The sequence below is a fragment of the Propithecus coquereli genome, unplaced genomic scaffold (genome assembly GCF_000956105.1).
Source record: "Propithecus coquereli isolate 6110/MARCELLA unplaced genomic scaffold, Pcoq_1.0 Scaffold623, whole genome shotgun sequence".
Classification (NCBI taxonomy): Eukaryota; Metazoa; Chordata; class Mammalia; order Primates; family Indriidae; genus Propithecus; species Propithecus coquereli.
In genome coordinates, this window is record NW_012152208.1 from 72,547 (window position 1) to 93,835 (window position 21,289).

General features: G+C 43.7%; 1 protein-coding gene across 1 annotated transcript; it reads left to right on the top strand.

Moving 5' to 3' along the window:
* Positions 1–3,029: 3,029 nt before the first annotated feature.
* FGF23 (fibroblast growth factor 23) lies at positions 3,030–13,525 on the top strand. Its single transcript, XM_012659635.1, has 3 exons — positions 3,030–3,337; positions 9,662–9,765; positions 11,265–13,525. The coding sequence occupies exons 1-3, from the start codon at positions 3,127–3,129 to the stop codon at positions 11,703–11,705; spliced, it is 756 nt and encodes a 251-aa protein (XP_012515089.1). The 5' UTR covers positions 3,030–3,126; the 3' UTR covers positions 11,706–13,525.
* Positions 13,526–21,289: the final 7,764 nt, after the last annotated feature.

The window sequence follows — 21,289 nt, forward strand, 5'->3', positions numbered from 1 at the left end:
CCCATTTACATCTTTACCTGCAGTTAGGCTGGAAACCATAGGAGGGAAAGGAAAATTGATCAGGCCACTGAAGGAGACCTTGGTCTCTGTGTATTAATTCCACTGCATGGTTGGGACTCAAACCTGTTTGTTGATAAGTGCTTTCATATCAGTAACGTCTAGTGTGGTGGATTAGAATCTCCCAGGTGACTTTGAAAAAAGAACAAAAAATTGGGTTTTGCCCCTGCAGACTCAGTAGGACTAAGGTAAGTCCTGGGGTAGTTGCAGTTTTAAAGCCCCACGAGTAATTCTACTGGGCAGCCAGGTTTGGACCACTGATGGGGAGGCAGCCAGGAGCTGGATGGAAGTCCTGCGTCTCTGCATGCTAATGGGCGAATCCCGTCTCTGCTCTCAGTTTTCCCATATCTCAAACGGGAAGAACTAGTCTGAGATTCTTACGCCCTCCTTTACCCTCTCCAAGTGAGAAATGCTTCTTCTCCTCCCATTCCTCCCAGAAATAAATCTACTCCCCTGGGCTGTACTCTGCCTTTAGATCCAGCTGCTAAGCACTCAGGGCTCTTCCTGGAGGGAAGCCTTGGGGAGTGGAGTAAGCTGGCACATAAACTCTTTTTCCTAATAAGACCAGCTGAAGCAGCCAGAGAGGTGCCTCCCCCAATCCCTCCAGGAACAGAGCGAATCACTGAATGGCCATGGACTCATCCCAAGACACCTGCACTCCCTCCCCACCAGGCCTTGGCAGGTGTTGGGAACAGCCTTCCCTGTCCTATATGTGGGCTATAAAGCTCCCTCAATTTTCTCCTTCCCTCAAAGCCTCCCTGGACCACAGCATCCGCCCACCGTGAGCTCTTCCTTTTAGGAATGACATTAGCATTTCTTACATGTCCAGTCCTGCAGCCCCAATCACACAGTGCCTTGTGTTGAACAAAGTTTTTCTCAGATCAATTATATTTTAAGCCTCTGGAAGATATGTTTGTCCTTTTTATTATTTCTATAACTCCCTCCTTTCCATCTCTCTTGCACAGAGAAGGCGCTCAGTAGCTGCTGATGGCCTCACAGTTACTTCCCATCTCTTTACCTTCCCCACCAGAAGAGGAAACGCAGGGCACATGATCCAGAGTGATTTGCACTGCAATTCTGAAAGCTAGCTATTTCTTCAATTAGCTGAGATGTGATACTGTATTTATAAACCATTCTGTGGCCATTACTAAAGAAGACTGTTTCTACATATGCACTTAAATGTCATACATCTTCTGTCCAACCCCGGGGAGACAGGTACCAGGTATCCTGGAGAGACACCGGGACCAACGCCTGGGTTTACTGGAGAAAAACCGAGTGCTGTGCCTTACTGCCCCTTGTACTTTCTTAGCAAGCGCCTCACCCGCGCGGCTTTAACTCTAACGTGCTGTGTGGATCTGGACACCTTGCAAAGTGCTTAGGAGGTCTGGAGTCAGATCTAGATTCAAATCCACCTTCTTCCACATTAGCTGTCTGTCTTTATGAAAGGTACTCAAATTGTATGCACCAGTGTCTGGTCTGTATAAAGGAAGCAACACTACCTCCTCAAAGCGCTATCCTGATGATGAGATGAGTTTCTACAAGTGAAGCACCCAGAACAGTGAGTGCAATACTAAGCTTTCTGTAAGTGTTGGCTGTCACCGGGATTCTTTGGAGAAGCAGGCTCCAGAGTCAGAAGACTTTATCCAGGCTCTGCCATTTGATTGCTTTGTGACTTTGGACATATGAAGCGCAAGATCTCCATTTCTTCATGTATACTATCAACATATCGATAATGCCTGCGGTGCCTGTCTCACAGAGTTACAGTGAGGTCCGAATGAGTTAATAGATGTGAAAATGCTTTATAAACTGTAAAAAACTATACGGGTGTAGAGCAGTGAATGTCACCTTTTTGCCTGCACCCGTGTGATTGCACATGCCTTGTGTTAGAGTTACTTTTTGCCTGCCTCCTCCATCAGATTTGAGCTCCTTGAGGCAGGAATCACATCTTGCTCGCTCCTATATCCACCGCGATGTCTAGCTCAATGCCTGTACGAGGTATGTCCTCGGTAAATGGGAAATCGGAAGCGCAGCAGCCTCCTGGTGTGTTTTCTGCCTGTGCTCCAGCAGCTCGCTCCCCGTAGGCAGGTGCGAGGACTGTGTTCCTCCCGTCAGGTGTAGCTGTCCAGAGGGCACTCCAGTGAGCAGCGTCTACAAGCAGGCGTCCGGTCCCAGAGCTGGGCACCCACGTGTAGACACTAACTCTGGGGACACCCCGTCCCGTGCACTGATCCCCGATGCTCAGCCAGCAGCCTTCCAGTCCTCGTGAGATCTCTGATGAGTGCCCCTGCTATCGCAGAGACTGTCATTACCAGCTCAGCTTCCCCAGACAGTCCCCACTAGGGAAACTGAGAAATCGAACCTCGGCATTTTCAGTGACCTCCAGGCCTTGTTTTCTTTCTCCCCAAGATGGCAACTTGGGGTTTTGTGCCCCTTCTCCCGGCTCCCCTGTCTTTCATGGGGGGATGTCTCGGGATGCCATTTGCCTATGGTATCATGCTTCAGGGTACCCCCCTGATGCTGTGTACAGAGCAAGCACTGGATAGGTACTTGCTGACTGGGAGTTAAAGAACTAAGGAAACCACAATGAGTAGACCCGACGACGGGAGATTAATTGCCTGGGAGTCAGTCGACTGCATGGCTGAAGCTGGATTTTTTGGGAACCGCTGGCTGCCTTCGCATTTCCTGGTGGAAGTGGGACAGGTCAACAGACAACCCAGAGTCACAGATAACTTTTGCCCACACATCACTCACTTTTTGGAGCGTTGGCTTGAAATTGAGGGGTGTGTGTGTCTGGAACCGACGTGCCTTCCGTGCGCCCAGAGGTCTCAGAGGTCTTTGCACTTTCTTCAAATGGGCTGATTACAACAGAGAGGATGTGGACAGTACAGTTTTTCCTGTTTGATGTCACACTGCTACCCTTTAAAAGTCCAGGGAGAAAAAGGAGGGAATCCAGCCTCAGATCCTCACGCCGGCTACTTGCAAGGAAGAAGAGGAGGAAAAGGCCAGCCAGGCGGCCCGCGGAGGGAGTGTCTGGTTTCAGTGTCAGCACCAGCCATTCAGAGTGCGGCGATGCTGGGGGCCTGCCTCAGGCTCTGGGTCTGTGCCCTGTGCAGTGTCTGCGGCGTGAGTGTCATCAGAGCCTATCCCAACGCCTCCCCGCTGCTCAGCTCCAGCTGGGGCGGCCTGATCCACCTGTACACGGCCACAGCCAGGAACAGCTACCACCTGCAGATCCACAAGGACGGCCACGTGGACGGCACACCCCACCAGACCATCTACAGTGAGTAGGGGCTGCAGGCTGGGAAGAAAGGGCAACTGCCCAGGTGCCCATCCACGGGGGGTTGGGGAGGTTTGGGGGGAGACCAGAGGACTAGCCCAACCTCCTCCCTTCCTGCCCAGGAGCCACGTATTCTGTGTGTGTGTGTGTGTGTGTGTGTGTGTGTGTGTGTGTATTTTAAACCTTAGGGGAAGATACTGTCACACCTTCCCCCATTAGTACTTACTGGTTTCTCTGAGCATGAATAATTTCTGCCTCAACTAAAACCCTTCTTCCCACAGTAGGAGCTTCTTTCCCTTTGCCCTGCCCAAGGATTCAAAAAACGTATAGAAAGAAAGGCAGGGAGTCTAAGAGGAAAAGAAGCCAGACAGATCAGTAGACTCTGGGTTCTAGCTCACAAACTTCAGACTGGGTTAACCAGGGAGGTTGTAAAGAAGATTCCTGGATCCTACTAAGAATTAGAATAGATGAACTCAAGGGCTCTTTCTGACTCTGAGCTTCTAGTATTCTGGCTTTGCAAAAATTCCCGGGAAAAACATTGAAGACACTGTCTAGGTGTGCTGTCTCGGTGGGTCTGAGCACTTAGTGCACAATCCACCCACCAACTCATCTACCCACGCAGCCATCCCTCAGTCCAGCAGGTTTACTGGGTGCGTCAGAGGTGCCAGTATGAACTGGTGATTCTTCTCTATGAAACTGAGAGGTGTCCAATTAGTAGGAAGTTGAGCTCATTGGAAACCCAATAGGCAACAGGAGGCAACTGGAATGTTTTTAAAGATTAGGTTTGTAGAGAGGTGGATCACAATTCACAATAGTCAATCAGTAGCTATGATCCAAATCAGGACCCTTTTGTGTGCACCTAACAAGGGATAATGGGGTGGGATAGGGGGTGGATACTGGAAAAGACAGGGTCTCCTATTTTAGAAGAATATGTAAAAATGACTCTAAGGATACAGAAAAATGCAAAGTGATTCAATATATTTCAAATTAAATGAAAAAGTAATCATGATCTCTAACGGAAGATAACATTTTATAGAAATTATGACTTGCTCTTTATTGTCCTAATAATCAATTATTTTGCCGTGGTCAAGGTATTCATTCTTCTAGGAATCAAAGGTCCTTAAACCTGGTAGATAGCAAGCTATATATACATATGCAAAGCCAACAGTTTAAACCTATTCGTGAGTTCAATGGATGTTGATAGGAGATGGAAGGACTGAGAAAAATTATCTCTAAATATCAAACAGGTTCCAGAAGTCAAGGTGATATAGTAGGACTTAGGAGTCAACACCTTGGAAGCCAAGTTGGAGTCTAATGGCAAAAATCTGAAATCAATCTAGATACACTTGAGGCAACCAAAGTATCCCTCATTTCATTCAGCAGATATTTAATAGGACCTACTGTGTGGCTGGCATTACAATAAGCTCTGTGACTGAAAAGGATGACTCAGCTCTTCAAGGACCTTGTGGTCTGTTATCCCTTCTCACCCAGCTCATTGTCAGATTTTCGGGAAATCCAATTTTGCACCTCTCGTGGAGGGCCAGCCTTACCTCCCCTGCAAGATTATGTGTGATTTAAAATTCAGGATAGCAGGTTATGGTGGATAATTTTGATTCCCATAGGTGGAAAGGGCAGACGTTTATACAACTTGCCTAGAGTCATGGGACCCTTTTACTGGAAGGTGCTCCCACCGGCTGGCCCTGTGGGCAGGGAGTGTGCGGAGCGCAGCCTCCGCAGCCGGCGAGACGTTAGCCCTTTTCCCTCCAGTGCCCGCCGGCATCAGGCCCAGGGCTGCTCACTGAGCACCAGCTGGAATGAATTAAAGTGACTGGAAAGCAGCAAGGCACATGGAACCAACGTCAGATTTTTTTTTTTTATAGAAATGTGACTTTGCTTTGTCCGATACAGGCACTAGCTAAGTGTCGTGTCTCTGTAAAGACAAATGCTAACGTGGAGAGCGACTCAGGGTCAGCCCAGTGGGTGGGAGATCCACTCTCTCAGTTTATATAATCTTTTGTACTGTTCCGTTATATGTATTAATATTATCAAAAAAAGAGCAAGAGGCCGGGCGCAGTGGCTCACGCCTGTAATCCTAGCTCTCTGGGAGGCCGAGGCAGGCAGATTGTTTGAGCTCAGGAGTTCGTAACCAGCCTGAGCAAGAGCGAGACCCCGTCTCTACCAAAAATTAGAAAGAAATTAATTGGACAACTAAAAATATATAGAAAAAATTAGCCGGGCATGGTGGCGCATGCCTGTAGTCCCAGCTACTCGGGAGGCTGAGGCAGGAGGATCACTTGAGCCCAGGGGTTTGAGGTTGCTGTGAGCTAGGCTGATGCCACGGCACTCTAGCCCGGGCAACAGAGTGAGACTCTGTCTCAAAAAAAAAAAAAAAAAAAGTTACTCGAAAGGCAAGGGAAACATTAGCGCATGTAGATAAGGATGCACAACCAATTAAAGTCTGGCGAAGGGCTTGCAATTGCCTCGTTAATGAATGCGAGGCAGCGCTTCACACTGATGGAAAAGTCTGAGGGTTTCTACCTCCTAATTAATTATACATTTCCAGTGAAGTCTGATCCGTTGATTATTTTGCTGCAGTAAGTTCTTGATTAAGAGTTGAGTACACAGCCCATCTTCAGGTCATGGCACTGAACCGAATGAAATTACCTGCCCGTAAGATTCCACAGACTCCCTTCAGACGCACGGAGGACTCTACCCCTCCTCACAATACTATCTTTCGTTTGGGGGGCTTGAGGCACCTGACTTCTTATTTCTCATCCACTGGCTATGACAATAGGACGGAGCAGATAATCTTCCGCTTTGATAGCAGAGGTTGAGGTGAAGTGGTAATTGGAAAATTCACCAGCATTTGGAAAGTGCTTTATGGTGGATAAGAACATTATCGCATTACATCCTCAAGATGACAAAATGAGGTGAATGTTTCTACTATCCCCATTTTAAATATGAAACAACAAAGATCAAAGAATTTAAATAAGTGGCACACACAGGTAGTGAGTGACCTAGAGGACATCTTGACCCCAAATCTCATGCTCTTCCAAGGTCACATGCATGCAGATGCCACCGTCACTGAAGGCAAAGTCCTTTAAGCCTGTTTGCTCCACCAGGTAGAACAGGTGGCTCCAGCCGACAGTGATTTGTTCCCTCCTTCTGCCAAATTCTCCCCGAGTCTGTGCAGATGTGAAAAGATGGCTGCCGAGACTGCAAAAGGGAAGAAATCCGCCTCTCTTGTAGGTTCTAAACTTCCACGTTGACTCATGTTGGTTTGAATCCAGCATCTGTGGCCTCCTAAGCAGCTGCGCATTGTTCCTCAGCACCTGCAGGGTGTTTCCTACTGGGACTGGCCCCGGGCAGCAGAAGTCCCGCCCCACGCACACTGCCCACTCTGACCCCAAGCCCCAGGCCGCTGCAACTGTCAAGAAGCAAGGGTTTGGCATAAGAGGCAGGTCGGAGCACACCGCATGGTAACGCTCGCGAGTCACTTTTACAGCCATTATCCCATTTGATTCTTTTTTTCTTTTTTTTTTTTTTGAGACAGAGTCTCACTCTGTTGCCTGGGCAAGTGCTGTGGCGTCAGCCCAGCTCACAGCAACCTCAACTCCTGGGCTCAAGCGATCCTCCTGCCTCAGCCTCCCGAGTAGCTGGGACTACAGGCATGCGCCACCATGCCTGGCTAATTTTTCTATTTTTAGTAGAGACGGGGTCTCGTTCTTGCTCGGGCTGGCTTCAAACTCCTGAGCTCAAGTGATCCTCCCGCCTCAGCCTCCCAGAGTGCTAGGATCGCAGGCATGAGCCACTGAGCACCTGGCCCCATTTGATTCTTATTGTCACCCTATGAAAGTAGGCAGGACAGCTATTATTATTCTCATTTCACAGAGGAGGAAACTAAGGCTAGAGCAAGGCATCACCCAAGGCTACAAGGTTAGTAAGTGCCAGAAGTGGGACCAGGATCCCCGTCCCCTGCATCCTGGTTCTGTGCCTCTTCCCCGACTCCGTCAGTGATTCATCCTCAGCATGTATTTCAGCACTTGACGCTGTCTCCTCATACTTGCAATGATTGCTGAGAGAGGCAGACCACAGCGTATTAGGAAGAAGATGTCACCAACCTGAGATTCAATCCTTAGATTCATTGTCACTTAAATTGGGATGCTGCTACTACCAATGCTATTACTAACAATACTAACAATATATTAATAATAGTTGTTTTGAGAGTTTAAAAGATATAAAGTACTTAAAGCACAACCACTCAAAAACGGTTACTAAATGTAATTTTTTTCCCATTTAGACTGAAAGTCATCAGAATAGAAACATTTCTTACACATTCCTTATGTTTCTCTCAGGATTTACCACAGAATTAGCCATACAATTGAGACACATAGGCAGACACTATTTTGGAGGAATTTAAGCATCCTCTGCACCTCCCATACTCCACCCCACTTTCCAGAAGCTTCCTCCAATGTTAACCCTTAGCCAGACTTTGAGACAAATTAAGTTTTCTCTCTGGCTCTCTTCCCTTCTCTTCTTTCTGGGCTTGCCTCCACCCTCATTCCCTCTGCCCCGCATCACTCCAGTTTTCAGTCGCTACCATGATCTGCATGCAGCTAGTGTCTAATTATTGCCCACTTGCTGTCCTCTGAGGTCTTTGTGTTGAGCCTACATGATGCAAGAGAGGAGCCTTGGCTTTAAGTCACCCCACGAGGCTCCATCACTTGCCAGGCACAGACGTTGGGCCTTCGCAGCCTCTCTGACTGCATTCGCAGAAGGGGGATTGGAATTCCTGCCTGGACGCCTGCATCGGGGCTGTGAGGTCAGACGAGATGCACGTGGAAATTCTGTGGCAGGCTAGTGGACGTGGCCTCAAAGACCTAAAGAAATCATTTTTAACAGAAAATGTCAGGTAATTAAGCAGTATTTAGGGCAGAAGTTTTGCTGAATAGTCAGTCATGTTACACCACTGTATGGTCTAATCGTGCCCTTGCAATACAAGAGAAGGCCTGCTTCAAGCCATTATCAATTATTTAAGGTGTAAGTCGTATGAATGGGTGTCAGGCCCTTTTGGAGACTAGTTTTCGAGAAGGGACGCTGAAAGACCATGAAAGATTGCACCTGGAGGGGGCACCACCAACTGAGAAAATAACAAAGAACTGAACCCAAGTAGAGCCCTGGAAGAAAATTCCATCCACCACTGGTATCTATTCAACGTAAAACCACATATACCCTCTGCTCCTAAGGAGCTCACTTTGGAGAAGGCACTAGATGTGCGCACTTAGCTGGAGCAGGGTCAGTGAACAGAGGTGCAGGCATTGTGCAGAGGGCATGAGAAGAAAGAACATCAGCTCTGATGAGGGAGATGAGGAAAGTCTCCATAGAGATGGTGATGTCTGAGCTTCATCCTGAAGGATGAGTGACATTGGTGAGCAGAGAAGGAAGTTCTGGACACATATTGGGTGTTGACTGATGAATCAGACTATTACACAGCCATCCAGGTGGAGAATCAGACTCCATATACAAGCTGGATCTTTGGAAGACATCTCAGCGTAGATTTTTAAATCACAAAAGCAGAAGGCTTGGAAGAATGTAGCCACAAACATTAAAAGGTATTAGCAAGGCAAAGGGGAAGATAAAGACAGTCCAGGTGGAAAGAGAGAAATGTGTACAGCACAGGTGAAAGAATGCCAGAGTTCAGAGTGCCCCATATGGGCCAGAGGATGAAGCAGGAGGCGAATGAGCATGTGTGTGTGTGTGTGTGTGTGTGTGTGTGTGTGTGTGTGTGTGTGTGGAGGGGGTTTGTCGGAGGAAATTGAGGCCGAACAAGTAGAAGGGGAGAGTTACGTGAAGTTATCAGCACCCTTAAACTCAATCCTGGGAGGTTTCAGGAAGGTGAGTTTCCAGGAAGTGCCCAAAGGTAGGAATTGGCTATGTAAGGAGTTTTTTTTTTGTTTTGTTTTGAGACAGAGTCTTGCTTTGTTGCCCGGGCTATAGTAAGTGCCGTGGCGTCATCCTAGCTCACAGCAACCTCAAACTCCTGGGTTCAAGCGATCCTTCTGCCTCAGCCTCCCGAGTAGTTGGGACTACAGGCATGCACCACCATGCCCGGCTAATTTTTTTTTATATATACATATTTTTAGTTGTCCAGCTAATTTCTTTCTATTTTTTTTAGTAGAGATGGGGTCTTGCTCTTGCTCAGGCTGGTCTTGAACTCCTGAGCTCAAACGATCCACCCGCCTTGGCCTCCCAGAGTGCTGGGATTACAGGCATGAGGCACTGGGCCCGGCCTGTAAGGAGTTTTTGACCTGAATGGTTTCCCCACAGGTGCCTTGATGATCAGTTCCGAGGATGCTGGCTTTGTGGTGATCACAGGTGTGATGAGCAGAAGATACCTCTGCATGGATTTCAGAGGCAACATTTTTGGATCAGTGAGTTTCTCTTTTGTGTTGGTTGCCATTTGCAAACAATTACCTAATTTCTCTGACACAATATAGACTTTTTCCAGCTTAAAGGTTCCATCTGCAGTATACCTTGGTGATGTTTTCACTGAGTACTTTATTCACTAAATGTCGAATGCTCAGGTTTCCACAGCTGGGTGTGACCCTAGGCAGTCTGGCCGTAGAGCCCAGGCTCTCAGTCCCCCGTCTGCACTGCCCAACGGTACCCATTTTTCTGTCTAGCACAGGCCCTGGTATGTAGCTGCAGTTCCTCGAATCATGTGAATTCACGTTGTAAAGTACATTAGAAAGGGTGAGACACCACTGGTTCCTTCTTGATTCTGCGACTAGCTGTGACCTTAGGCAAGTCCCCTCACATCACTGAACTTGAATTTCTTCTCCGGGAAAAAATGGAATGGACCACATGACCTGTGGAGCTCCCCCCAGTGACACATCTCTATTTAATGACCTCTGCCCCAACTGTGATAGCTGGTCATTCGGATTGGTAAGCAAAGGGTTTCCCAAACTAAAGGCTGCCGGCATATTCCAAAGGGTTTTGAGATAGTGAAACAGTAGGGCTGCTCATCTCAGGAGTCTCCTGCCACCAGACATACCCACTAGAAATTTCTCGAGAGTAGAGACTTTCTGTTTTGCCTTACTGCTGTGTCCCAGCATCTACCGTAGTATCTGCCTAGAATAGATAAATCTCTGTTGAACAAATACTGAAATATAGATAAATAAATAAATATCTGTTGAACACATCTAGGCATAGATAGTTCTCAAATGTAAATACTTCGTGGAGTTTGAGTTTAAATGAAATAATACGCAAAGGCCTTGGTAGGCACTCAACAAAACCCAACACTCAAGCAGAGTGAGAACTCAAACCCAGCTCATCAGTTAGCAAAGTTCCTGTCACTAATCCCCAAACTATATTAACTCTCTGACGTCAGCACCCTACAAATTCCATCCCATCTCCTTTCTCCAGGGAAGGAGACAAACCCAAGCCAACTTTCAGCCAGAAGAGGGCTGGAAAAGATAGAGAGTGGGAAGGAGGGCGCTGTGCCCAAGAAAAGCACGTGGGAGGCCAGGTCTCCAGGCCGGAGCCAAGAGGCCTGGCGGTGGCCACGCCTGAAAGGCGGGACCGCATTCCGCGCCTGGGCAACTGCCACGCATTAGTTGAAACCACTTTTCCCCAGAAAGGGCCACCGGGGTGAAGCGCAGCACGGGCTAACCCCCGGACTCCGGCCGGTTGCCGCCAGCACGGGCCCCAGGAGGAGGGTCGCCCCGCCAGCCAGCCCTCACCTGGCGCTCTTGCCCCTGCAGCATCGCTTTCCTCACCTGGCGCTCTTGCCCCTGCAGCATCGCTTTCCTCACCTGGCGCTCTTGCCCCTGCAGCATCGCTTTCCTCACCTGGCGCTCTTGCCCCTGCAGCATCGCTTTCCTCACCTGGCGCTCTTGCCCCTGCAGCATCGCTTTTCTCACCTGTGCAGCATCACTTCACCCCGGAGAGCTGCAGGTTCAGACACCGGACGCTGGAGAACGGCTACGACGTGTACCAGTCTCCTCAGCACCACTTCCTGGTCAGTCTGGGCCGCGCCAAGAGGGCCTTCCTGCCGGGCGCGAACCCGCCGCCCTTCTCCCAGTTCCTGTCGCGGAGGAACGAGATCCCCCTCCTCCTCTTCAACACGCCCAGGCCGCGGCGCCACACCCGGAGCGCCGAGGACGACGCGGAGCCGGACCCGCTCAACGTGCTGAAGCCCCGGCCCCGGGTGACCCCGGTGCCCGCCTCCTGCTCGCAGGAGCTCCCGAGCGCCGAGGACAACAGCGTGGTGGCCCGCGACCCTTTGGGGGTGGTCCGAGGCAACAGGGTCAACGCACACGCCGGGGGCACGAGCCCGGAAAGGTGCCGCCCCTTCCCCAGGTATATGTAGGGAGCCCCAAAGGAACCCTCTTTAACCGGTCTTCCAGCAAACCAAGCTGTCTTTATGGGAACCGCTCCCTTCACACGCCCGGGAAGGGGGAGTGGGGTGACCGTGGAATTAGCCGCTCCTCTCTGTCTCCCTCCCCAGGAGGTCCCCTGAGAGTCAACCTGTGGGGCCAGAGTAGCTGGGTTTCACCGCCTTCCTCACCCCGCGTGTACCACTTTTCCGAATAAGAAACCCAACGTGTAAACTAGAAATTTCCCCTTCAGGAAGGCGGAAAGAGGGGACCCCTCCCTCCCGACCCCCGCCGGATTTCTCTTCTCTGTGCCTGTCTTCTTAGTCAGTTTAGCGTTCAGCAAAAGCAGTGGGTTCGGGAACTCACTGCTTGGAAGTAGGCAAGAAGCAGGCCCAGAAGCCTCTCCACTGCCCCGTGCATCATTTCGTGCCGGGATCCTGTGGGCAGGTGGGTTTGCAACCTTGACATTAACAACTGAACGGGGCAAGCTGATGAGGACGCTAATTTTAAGCCTCTGTTCTTCCTGGATCCTCTCTGGGGAAGAGCTGTCAGAAAAGATTGGTGGTAGCTGGTCAAAACTTGACACCTAGTCTGCTGGAACACTCACCTCGCCACAAGGGACACCCTTTGCCTGCCACTCCTCTGTGCAGTGGAGCCAGAGGGCTGAGAATGGACCTGCTCTGTGCCCAAGTGACTCATGATACAGCCTTGCCTCTTGTCCCCATCCTTGGTTTTAGTGAATTTGGCCTGAGGAATAGAGTTCATATCAGCTCATGAAAATCTACCCTGCTAGGATTTGCTTGTCAAAATGGAAATAAATTCACACTCTCCTAAGAGGCATTTAATTAAGCCACTACTTCCTGGTTGAGTAGTTATCCATTCCGGGAAAATTACAAAAATGTCACTGGGGAGGAGGCCTTGAGACACTGGGACCGCTCTGGGTTAGATTTTCTGTGGATTGAAAAATTGTGACCTTTTCCCTAAGTGAAATGACATCAAGGACTCAGGGGAAAAGGAAGTCCACTAACCAGAGGACAAGCTGTAGGAGTTACGAAAGGAACACCGTCAGGCTCTCCACCGTGGTCTCATTAGTGCTCCGTAGCCGCGGCTATGGGATTAGTTAAAACCCTCCTAGGCTGACACATCTGTGTGAATTTCCACTTGGAAATTCTTGGGGCATCAAATGAAGACAGCCTTCAGTCCCAGGAGCCCCAGTGCTAGCCTGCAGGAAACAAAGCCTCACCTGGCAAACAGCTGAGAAGGCCAGGCAGGTGGGACTGAGGTGAGCCCTCATCCTAGCTGTACCCCATTACTAAGATTCTTCCCGCAAGGACCCCTCTCTTTTCCTACCTTTATTTGAATGACCACCTGAAGAGAAGAAAAGCAGATTCAAACAACAGCTTCTTCCCAGTCACCTTTTTCTTAAATGCCATCATGTACCCAACCTTAGAAATTGATTCATTCTTTTCAGTTATCAGAGAAACACTGAACAAGGTTTTAAGCTGAACTTGAAGGGCCAGTTCCTATTCTGAAGCACTAAACCTATGTATAACAGTGTATAGCCATACATGGCAAACATTTTCTTTAATAGTTTTCATTTCCTGTCAGGGATATTGTCCTATGTAATAGCCATTGGAGGCTTTTCAATACTGTTAACTAGATGAAAAATCCCAAAAGGACCTTGTTAGAAAAGTGGTTGTAATCTCACAAATGCAACACCACCACAGGGGTTTTCTTTTTAACAGAGCCAAAGGAGCCCCACAATTTCTTATGTCCCTTAGCACGTGGCAATATTTATTTATTTATTTGGAAGGTTTCGTCTATCATTCTATATTTATAGATATGTATAAAAATGTAACCCCACCTTCTTCCTTTCTTTCTAAAAGAAAAATAAAATTTATCTCATCTTCTGTTAACTTCTCCTTTTTGTATTGCTACATAAAAACATGTCAGAATATGAGAGCAAAAGGGATTATGGGAAGGGAACATTGGGAAAATATAGAGAAGGCAAAATTGAAAAAAGATATCAAAATCTTAAAATATTCAAAGGTTTCTTTCATTCATAAGCAGACTCAACAATTTTAATTCATCTAGACAGAATTATTAAAAACAAGAAAGTTTTTATCAATATTGGATTTCTGATCGCTCTAGCCCTAAAGTGATTCCTTCAAAGAGAGAAATTTTTTATTTGAAAAATACACATTGGCACAACTACATCAATATCTTAATAAACAGATGTTGTGTACTTAACACTTACAGAGTTCCCGCCCTGTAAGCACTGATAGCAGAACAGCAAGATAATGAATCTACATGTCTTCTCCTTCTGAGGTTGGTGTTCCCAGAATTCCTTCTTTAATCTCCATCCGGCCACCAAAACACAGGAAGCAAAGATGCTTATTACACATTTACATTTCTCTGTATTCAAATTTCCATCAGCTTATGCCTATAGTTTTTCATTATCTGACTTGAGCCAACAGTTTCACCCTTTTAACAAGTAATGTAAAAGAGCTTAGTATAGAGTTCACCATTTTGATTCATGTTCAAATCACCTTCTGGCAAAGTCTACAAAGGGAGTATGTCCTTTTTAAGAGTCTGAATATCAAAGTCCTCCACAGTATAGAGGAGAGTAAGGCAGAGCCATTGGGACAGATATAGGAGCACAGGTCAAAATGCTTTCTTTCTTTGGTCACACAAAACAGATTTATCCAAGGTAGGTTAGTATTTTTTCAAAAGTTCGTATTTCAGAAACAAAAGGCAGACGGGACCAGTGATTCTTAATTTTGTTTCCGGCCCACAGGACATGAAAACCCAGAGAGATGAAGCAGTACTAAAATAATCACTGGGGATAAACAGGCCTTCATCCCCTCATGTTAATAGAAGGAGGATTAAACATTGAAGAGGAAAAAAGATGTACTGTGGAATTTTCCCTTGCACAGGCTGGAAGAGTTTCTTTCTCTTTCCATAGAAGTCCTCCCTGACTAAAGGAAGGAAAACTAAAGCTTTTAATACATACACAAAGATAATGAAGTGAGGGTGGGAGAAGGTAAGGGGAAAAAATGTGAATATGTCACCTGTGCAGGAAACATGTGTAGTCAATTTTATGATACATTGTATACATGTAGCTGCTAGACGCTTCAGTGACCTAATCATAGACAGGGTTTCTAGTATTTAAAGCCTAACCTTTATCTTGCCTACATAATTATAAATCCTCGCTAAACAAAGATATCATTATAACACTTACACATGTGTATAGATACTGTTTATACAGAACTTTTTTTTATATCTTAACTCGTTTAATACTTAAAATCACATAGCTTTCACTTCCAGCTATGACAGAGTAACCAATGCTAGATTTGCCCTTTTGCCAAAAACTATAAATCAGAACAAAATATATGAGGCAGTTTTCCGGGAACGTGGCCAACGCTCCCCGCAAAAAACTGGGTCCCTTTGGTAGAGTTGCAAGGGATAAGAATAATAGAGAAAAATGGAAAATAATTGGAAATAAAAGAATACACAGAGACAAAGAAATCATTGTATAAGTTTAAAAAGATTATAGGCAAAGCACGATCTCAGGGGGCCTAGATCTTCTCCGTGGATCTCAAAAAGCCCCGAATGAGGTCTTACATGGTAACTTATAGGTAACAGTGATCAGTTGCCAGGGATAACAGATTTACATAACAGCAGGTAGTTCCTCTTAGGTTAACAGATTTTCAAAAGGCTTCTACAGATCCTTTAACTAATTCTATCTATGTGAACAAATGGTTATAAAATCTTTCAAAGATTAACTTCTACGTGCTAAGGTAAATCTATCACTTAACAGAGGGGTTAAACAGAGATATATTGGCTCCATATTTATTAGGTTATTGTGAATGGAGACAGGTAGTCTGGAGTGTTTAAACAGGAGCTTGCTTTTAGCCATTCAGGCAGCTGTCTGTTGTTGTCTGTTCCGGGAGGCACTCCATTGTAAGCACTCATCCTGTAGTTTTTAACAGATTCACTTTGCTTTACAAAGCAAATCCAAACCTTTAGGTCTGAGAAACATGGCGCCGTGTGGGATACAGCCGCTACTGTTTTTCAGAGATGCTCTTCCGAGTGCAACAGCATTTGAAATGCAAACCAACACGTTCACATATTCCTTTAGGGCAAAGCTCTGCAAAACTCCTAAGACAAATCCTGTCTGCAAACACATTTATATTAACTCATGGAGCAACAGCAGTTGCTTTCAGGCATGGAGTAGCACAGAAATATCATCCTTGGCAAAAAGGAAGCTCACCAGTTAAGTCCCATGATCATCCAGCTTTCTGCCCACGAGTGCTGACAGCCACAGAACAGGGACAGGGAGCCCAGGCAGAGTGGCAATCTCACTGTGCTGAGAGAGCAGCTGGACTTCACAGGGCAAGACAGCTGAGAAGAGGGAGCTGTGTAAAGGGAAGATTTCAGGCGTCTGTGTGAGCATTCACTGCAGGTCTTTGGCCAAAGACTGGGTAGCACATACACAGGGAATGATTCAGTAAGTCCTAACAAAGATCACCTGCTACGGCACTAGGAGATGGACCGTGAGTGATACCAGAGGTCAATGCTGACAAACATTGGAAAACCAACCAAGCCAGGGTGAAAAGACCTTACTGAGTTTATCAGCATTTAAAAGGCTGTGTCTTATAAGTAAGGACTAAGCCCCAGAGAAAGAGAGTGCATGCTAAGACTAAATTCAAAACTGAAACAGACTTGCTCTAACAGGGAATTATGCCAATCCCAACAAAACTACGAAGATCTTCTGATAATTAAACTGCCTGCCAGGACAAAACTCAACATTCTTTAAAGGAAGATGGCACGATCCACACTCAATACATGGTATCGTCTACGATCAGTAACAATAAAGTAAAATAACTGGACATGAGAAGAAATAGGGAAAAAATAGTCCACAGTCAAGAGAAAATGCAGGCACATAAACCAAACAAAAGATGACCTAAAAATAAAGAAAATTAATATAAATTAATTTATCTGAAGAACAGAGAAAAAATAAGTTTAAAAAAATTAGCAGAGACTCAATGTTCTGCGAGACATTATCGAGGTGTCCAAAATATGTATAAGTTGAGTCCCAGAAGGAAACAAGGAGAAAAAGTTGGGGAATAAGAAATATTGGAAGATACAGTGACTAGAAATTTCCCCAAATTGTTTAAAAATAAATGTAATAAAGCAAGGAGCTCAGAAAACCCCAAGCAAGACAAATAGAAAGAAGATCACACTTAGGTATAGCACAAACTGCTAAAAATCAGAGAGAAAGAGAAAACGTGAAAGTTGCTACAAAAAAATTGACACTTTATATATAGAGGAATGACTACAAGGATAATGGTGGATTTCTCATCATAAACAATGTAAGCCAGAAGACAATGGAATGACACATTGAAAACATTGAAAGAAAAGCTACTTACCCAGAATCATATGTATAGCAAAAATATCCTTCCAAATTAAGGTAGAATAAAAACCAAGAAAAATTGTTGCCTAGATGAAAAGAAATAACACTAGATGGAAATTTACAAATAGAGGAAGAAAGCAAGCCATCGGTGAATATGTGAGTAAATTTATTGTATCCTTTCTTCCTCTGATTTCTTTAAAAAACTGCTTAAAGCAAAAATTGTAACACTGTATTGTGGGGTTTATAACATACGTACATGTAATACATACCGCAAAATTCCCACACAGGATGAGAGAGGTAAACGGAACAATATGGCTACAGGATTATAAGATTGTACATGAAAGTCATACAATAGTACCTCTAACTAATCTGTAATAAATCAAGGATGTGTATTGTAATCCCACAAGCAACCACTAAAATAATGATAGTAATAATAACAATGAAGAGGTATGAGTAAAAAGCCAACAGAGGCATTAAAATAGAATACTAAATAATATTCAATTATTCCCAAAAGAGGCAAGAAAGGAGGAACAATAGAACAAAAATTAAATGGGACAGAGAAATGAAAGACTAAACCAAATTACATCAATAATTACATTAAATATAAGTGGGCCAAACACTACAACTAAAGGTCAAACTTGATTTAAAAAATACTCAACTATATGTTGTCTCTAAAAGACATACTTGAAAGAAAGGAATGGAAAGATAGGCAGTGAAAACAGCAAACATAAATATGAACTTACTATATTAACGTCATAAAAAATAGGCTTTGAGTCAAGGAATACTGTTAAAGATAAGAGAAATACTTCATAATTATAAGGGCCAGTTCATCAGGAAGACATAAGAATCAGAAAGGCTAATGCCCTAAAAACAAAGCAACAAAATACATGAAGAAAACTGACAAAATTGAAAGAACAGGCAAGTCCAAATCTTATTTGGAGATGTGAACACCCCTCTCTCAGTAAACAGGTAGTCAAAAAGTTAGTAAGGATATAGATCTCTGAACAACACTCTGAATGAACTTCATCTAATTGATGAAGTTATAGACTACTAACTGATGAAGTTTATAGACCACTAAATCCAACAACTACAAAATACATTCTCTTTCCAAGTACAAATGAAATGTCCATCAAGATAGATTATATGTTGGGCAAATAAACAAGTATCAATTGTAACTCAAAAGTTCAAAATCCTACAAAAATATGCTTTCCTACCATTTAATTAGAAATCAACAAGATATCCGAAAAATCCCCAAATATTTTGAATTAAATAGCATATTTAAACATAATACATGGATCGAAGAACAAATCAAAAGTAAAGTTAGAATATATGTTTAACTAAATGACAATGAAAACAACATACCAAAATTTGTGGTATGCAGCAAAAGCAGAGCTTATAAGGAACTCTATATTTTAAAAGCTTATATGTACAAAGAAAGAAGGTTAAAATCAATCCAAGTTTCTTCCTTAAGATTCTAGGGGGAAAAATAAAAATTAGGTTCTAAATAAGTAGACAGAAATTATTAACTTAAGTAAGAGCAGAAATGAATGAATTAGAAAACAAACATTAGAGAGGTTGGTTTCAAGAAAAAATTAACACAACTCAAAAATCCCTAGCCAAGAATATTAAAAAAGAGAGAAAACACAAAATACCAATGTGAAGAATAAGAAAGGGCATGTCACCACAGATCCTGCAGAAATTAAAAAGATAATGAATGAACATTAAAAATAACTTCGTGGCAATAATTTTTTTTTAATTTCAGGATATCATGGGGGTACAAACATTTTGGTTAAACGTAATGCCTTTGCCTCGCCCAAGCCAGAGCTGCAACTGTGCCCTTCCCCCCATACAGTGCGCTCCACCTCCATTAGTTGTGAGTTTACCCTCCCCCAACCGCCCCACCTGACTGGCACCCAGTGAGTATTACTACCATGTGAGCACCTTAGTGTTGATCAGTTAGTACCAATTTGATGGCTAGTAGATGTGGTGCTTGTTTTTCCATTCTTGTGATACCTCACTTCAAAGGATGGGCTCAAGTTCTATCCAGGATAATAGAAGAGGTGCTAGATCACCACTGTTTTTTGTAGTTCAGTAGTATTCCATGGTATATGTATACCACATTATATTAATCCACTCATGTATTGATGGGCCCTTGGATTGTTTCCACATTTTTGCAATTGTGAATTGTGTTGCCATAAACATTCGAGTGCAGATGTCTTTATTATAGAATGTCTTTTTTTCCTTTGGGTAGATGCCTAGTAGAGGGATTGCTGGATCAAATGGTATTTCTATTTTTAGCTCTTTGAGGTATCTCCAAATTACTTTCCACAGGGGTTGTACTAATTTGCAGTCCCACCAGCAGTGTAAGAGTGTTCAAATCTCTCTACATCCATGCCAGCATTTGTTGTTTTGGGACTTTTTGATAAAGGTAAATTTGACAACTTCAGTGAAAGGGATAAATTACTTGAAAAATCTAAACTTACAAAAACTGACACAAGATGACACATAAAATTTGAATAGTCCTATATCTATTTAAAAAGTTAAATTAATTACCAAAAAATTCCCACAAAGACAACTCTAGGTTCAAATGGTTTCACTAATAAATTCTATTGAACATTTCAAATAAAAGCAATCCTACCCAAACTTTTCTGGAGTATTACCTCCTAACTTGTTTTATAATGACAGAATAACTTTGATTTCAAAACTTGACAAGGAAATTGTGAAAAAGAAAACAACTACAAATTAATAATCGTTGTGAACATAGATACAAAAACCCTTAACAAAATATAGTAAACCACATCCAACAATATATAAAAATTATAATAATACATTATGACCAAGTACAGTTTATCCCAGGTATGAAATGTTGGTTTAACATTTAAAAATCATATTAACAAAATAAAGGAGAAAAAAATCATATCAGTTCAATAGATGCAGGAAAATGTTAGATAAAATTTAATATTGATTTATGACAAAAACTCTCAGCAGACTAGGGATGTAAGGAAACTTCATCTGATAAAGTTCTTCTATGAAAACCCTGCAGCTAACATCATATCTTAAGATAGTTTAACAGCCTGATCTTAAATTAGGAACAAGGCAAAAACATTTTCTTTCATTACAGATTGAGTATCCCTTATCTGAAATGCTTGAGACCAGAAGTGTGTTGGATTTCGCACTTTTTAGGATTTTGGAATATTTGCATATATACTGTATCGTGAGATATTTTGGGGATGAGACCCAAGTCTAAACATGAAATTCATTTATGTTTCATATACACATCATGCACATAGCATGGAGGCAATTTTATATAATATTCTAAATAATTTTGTGCATGAAACAAAATTTATGTACATTGAACCATCAGACAGTAAAGGTGTCACTACCTCATGTCAGCATTCAAAAAGTTTTTAATTTTGGAGCATTTCAGATTTAAGATTTTGGAATTAACCTGTACCTCTATTTAATTGTACCAGAGGTCCTAGGCAGTGCAAGAAGGCAAGTAACAAATGGAAGACAAATATAAAAATGTCCCTATTTTGAGATGAAATGATTGTCTATGTAGAAAGCCCTAAGGAATCTACAAAGCAACTACAAGAACTGAACTAAAAATAATATGTAAATTTAGCAAGATCAATATATATAAAAATAGGTTGAATGTTAGGTACCAGCAGCAACCAACTGTAAAATAAAATTTTAAATGAAAATGTAAAAATTTTATTCATAACAGGGTCAGAAAAATAAAATACTTAGTGACAAAAATACGAGATAATTAAGGACACTGCTATAACAAATGAGCACCAAGTTAAAAAAATAATTAGGGACAAATTTAACAAAATAAATATTATAAAACATTGCTGAGAAAAATTAAAGTTATAAATAAATGGAGAGAGACACTGTGCTCCTAATTTGGAAGACTCAATATTGTTAAGATGTCAAGCACAGTCTCAGCAGGCTTTTTCATAGAGATGGACAAGCTGATTTAAAATGTATATGGAACAAGAGAATCTAACTGTATTACAAACATATAAAACGACCTCACTGGGGTTGCGGTGCAAAGGTCCGACCTAAGTAATGTTGGAAATGAGTGGCGTCTGTGAGAGTAAAGGCAAAAGGAACTGCACATCAGCACTACGCTCTCGTTAATGAATCCAGATGGCCGCA

What these genes read in the sequence shown, in the direction of transcription:
- FGF23 (XM_012659635.1), top strand. Translation starts at nt 3,127, where the DNA reads ATGCTGGGGGCCTGCCTCAGGCTCTGGGTCTGTGCCCTGTGCAGTGTC. An exon ending in ACCCCACCAGACCATCTACA is followed by an intron (nt 3,338 to 9,661) that starts GTGAGTAGGGGC and finishes GTTTCCCCACAG; the next exon opens with GTGCCTTGATGATCAGTTCC. An exon ending in GAGGCAACATTTTTGGATCA is followed by an intron (nt 9,766 to 11,264) that starts GTGAGTTTCTCT and finishes TCACCTGTGCAG; the next exon opens with CATCACTTCACCCCGGAGAG.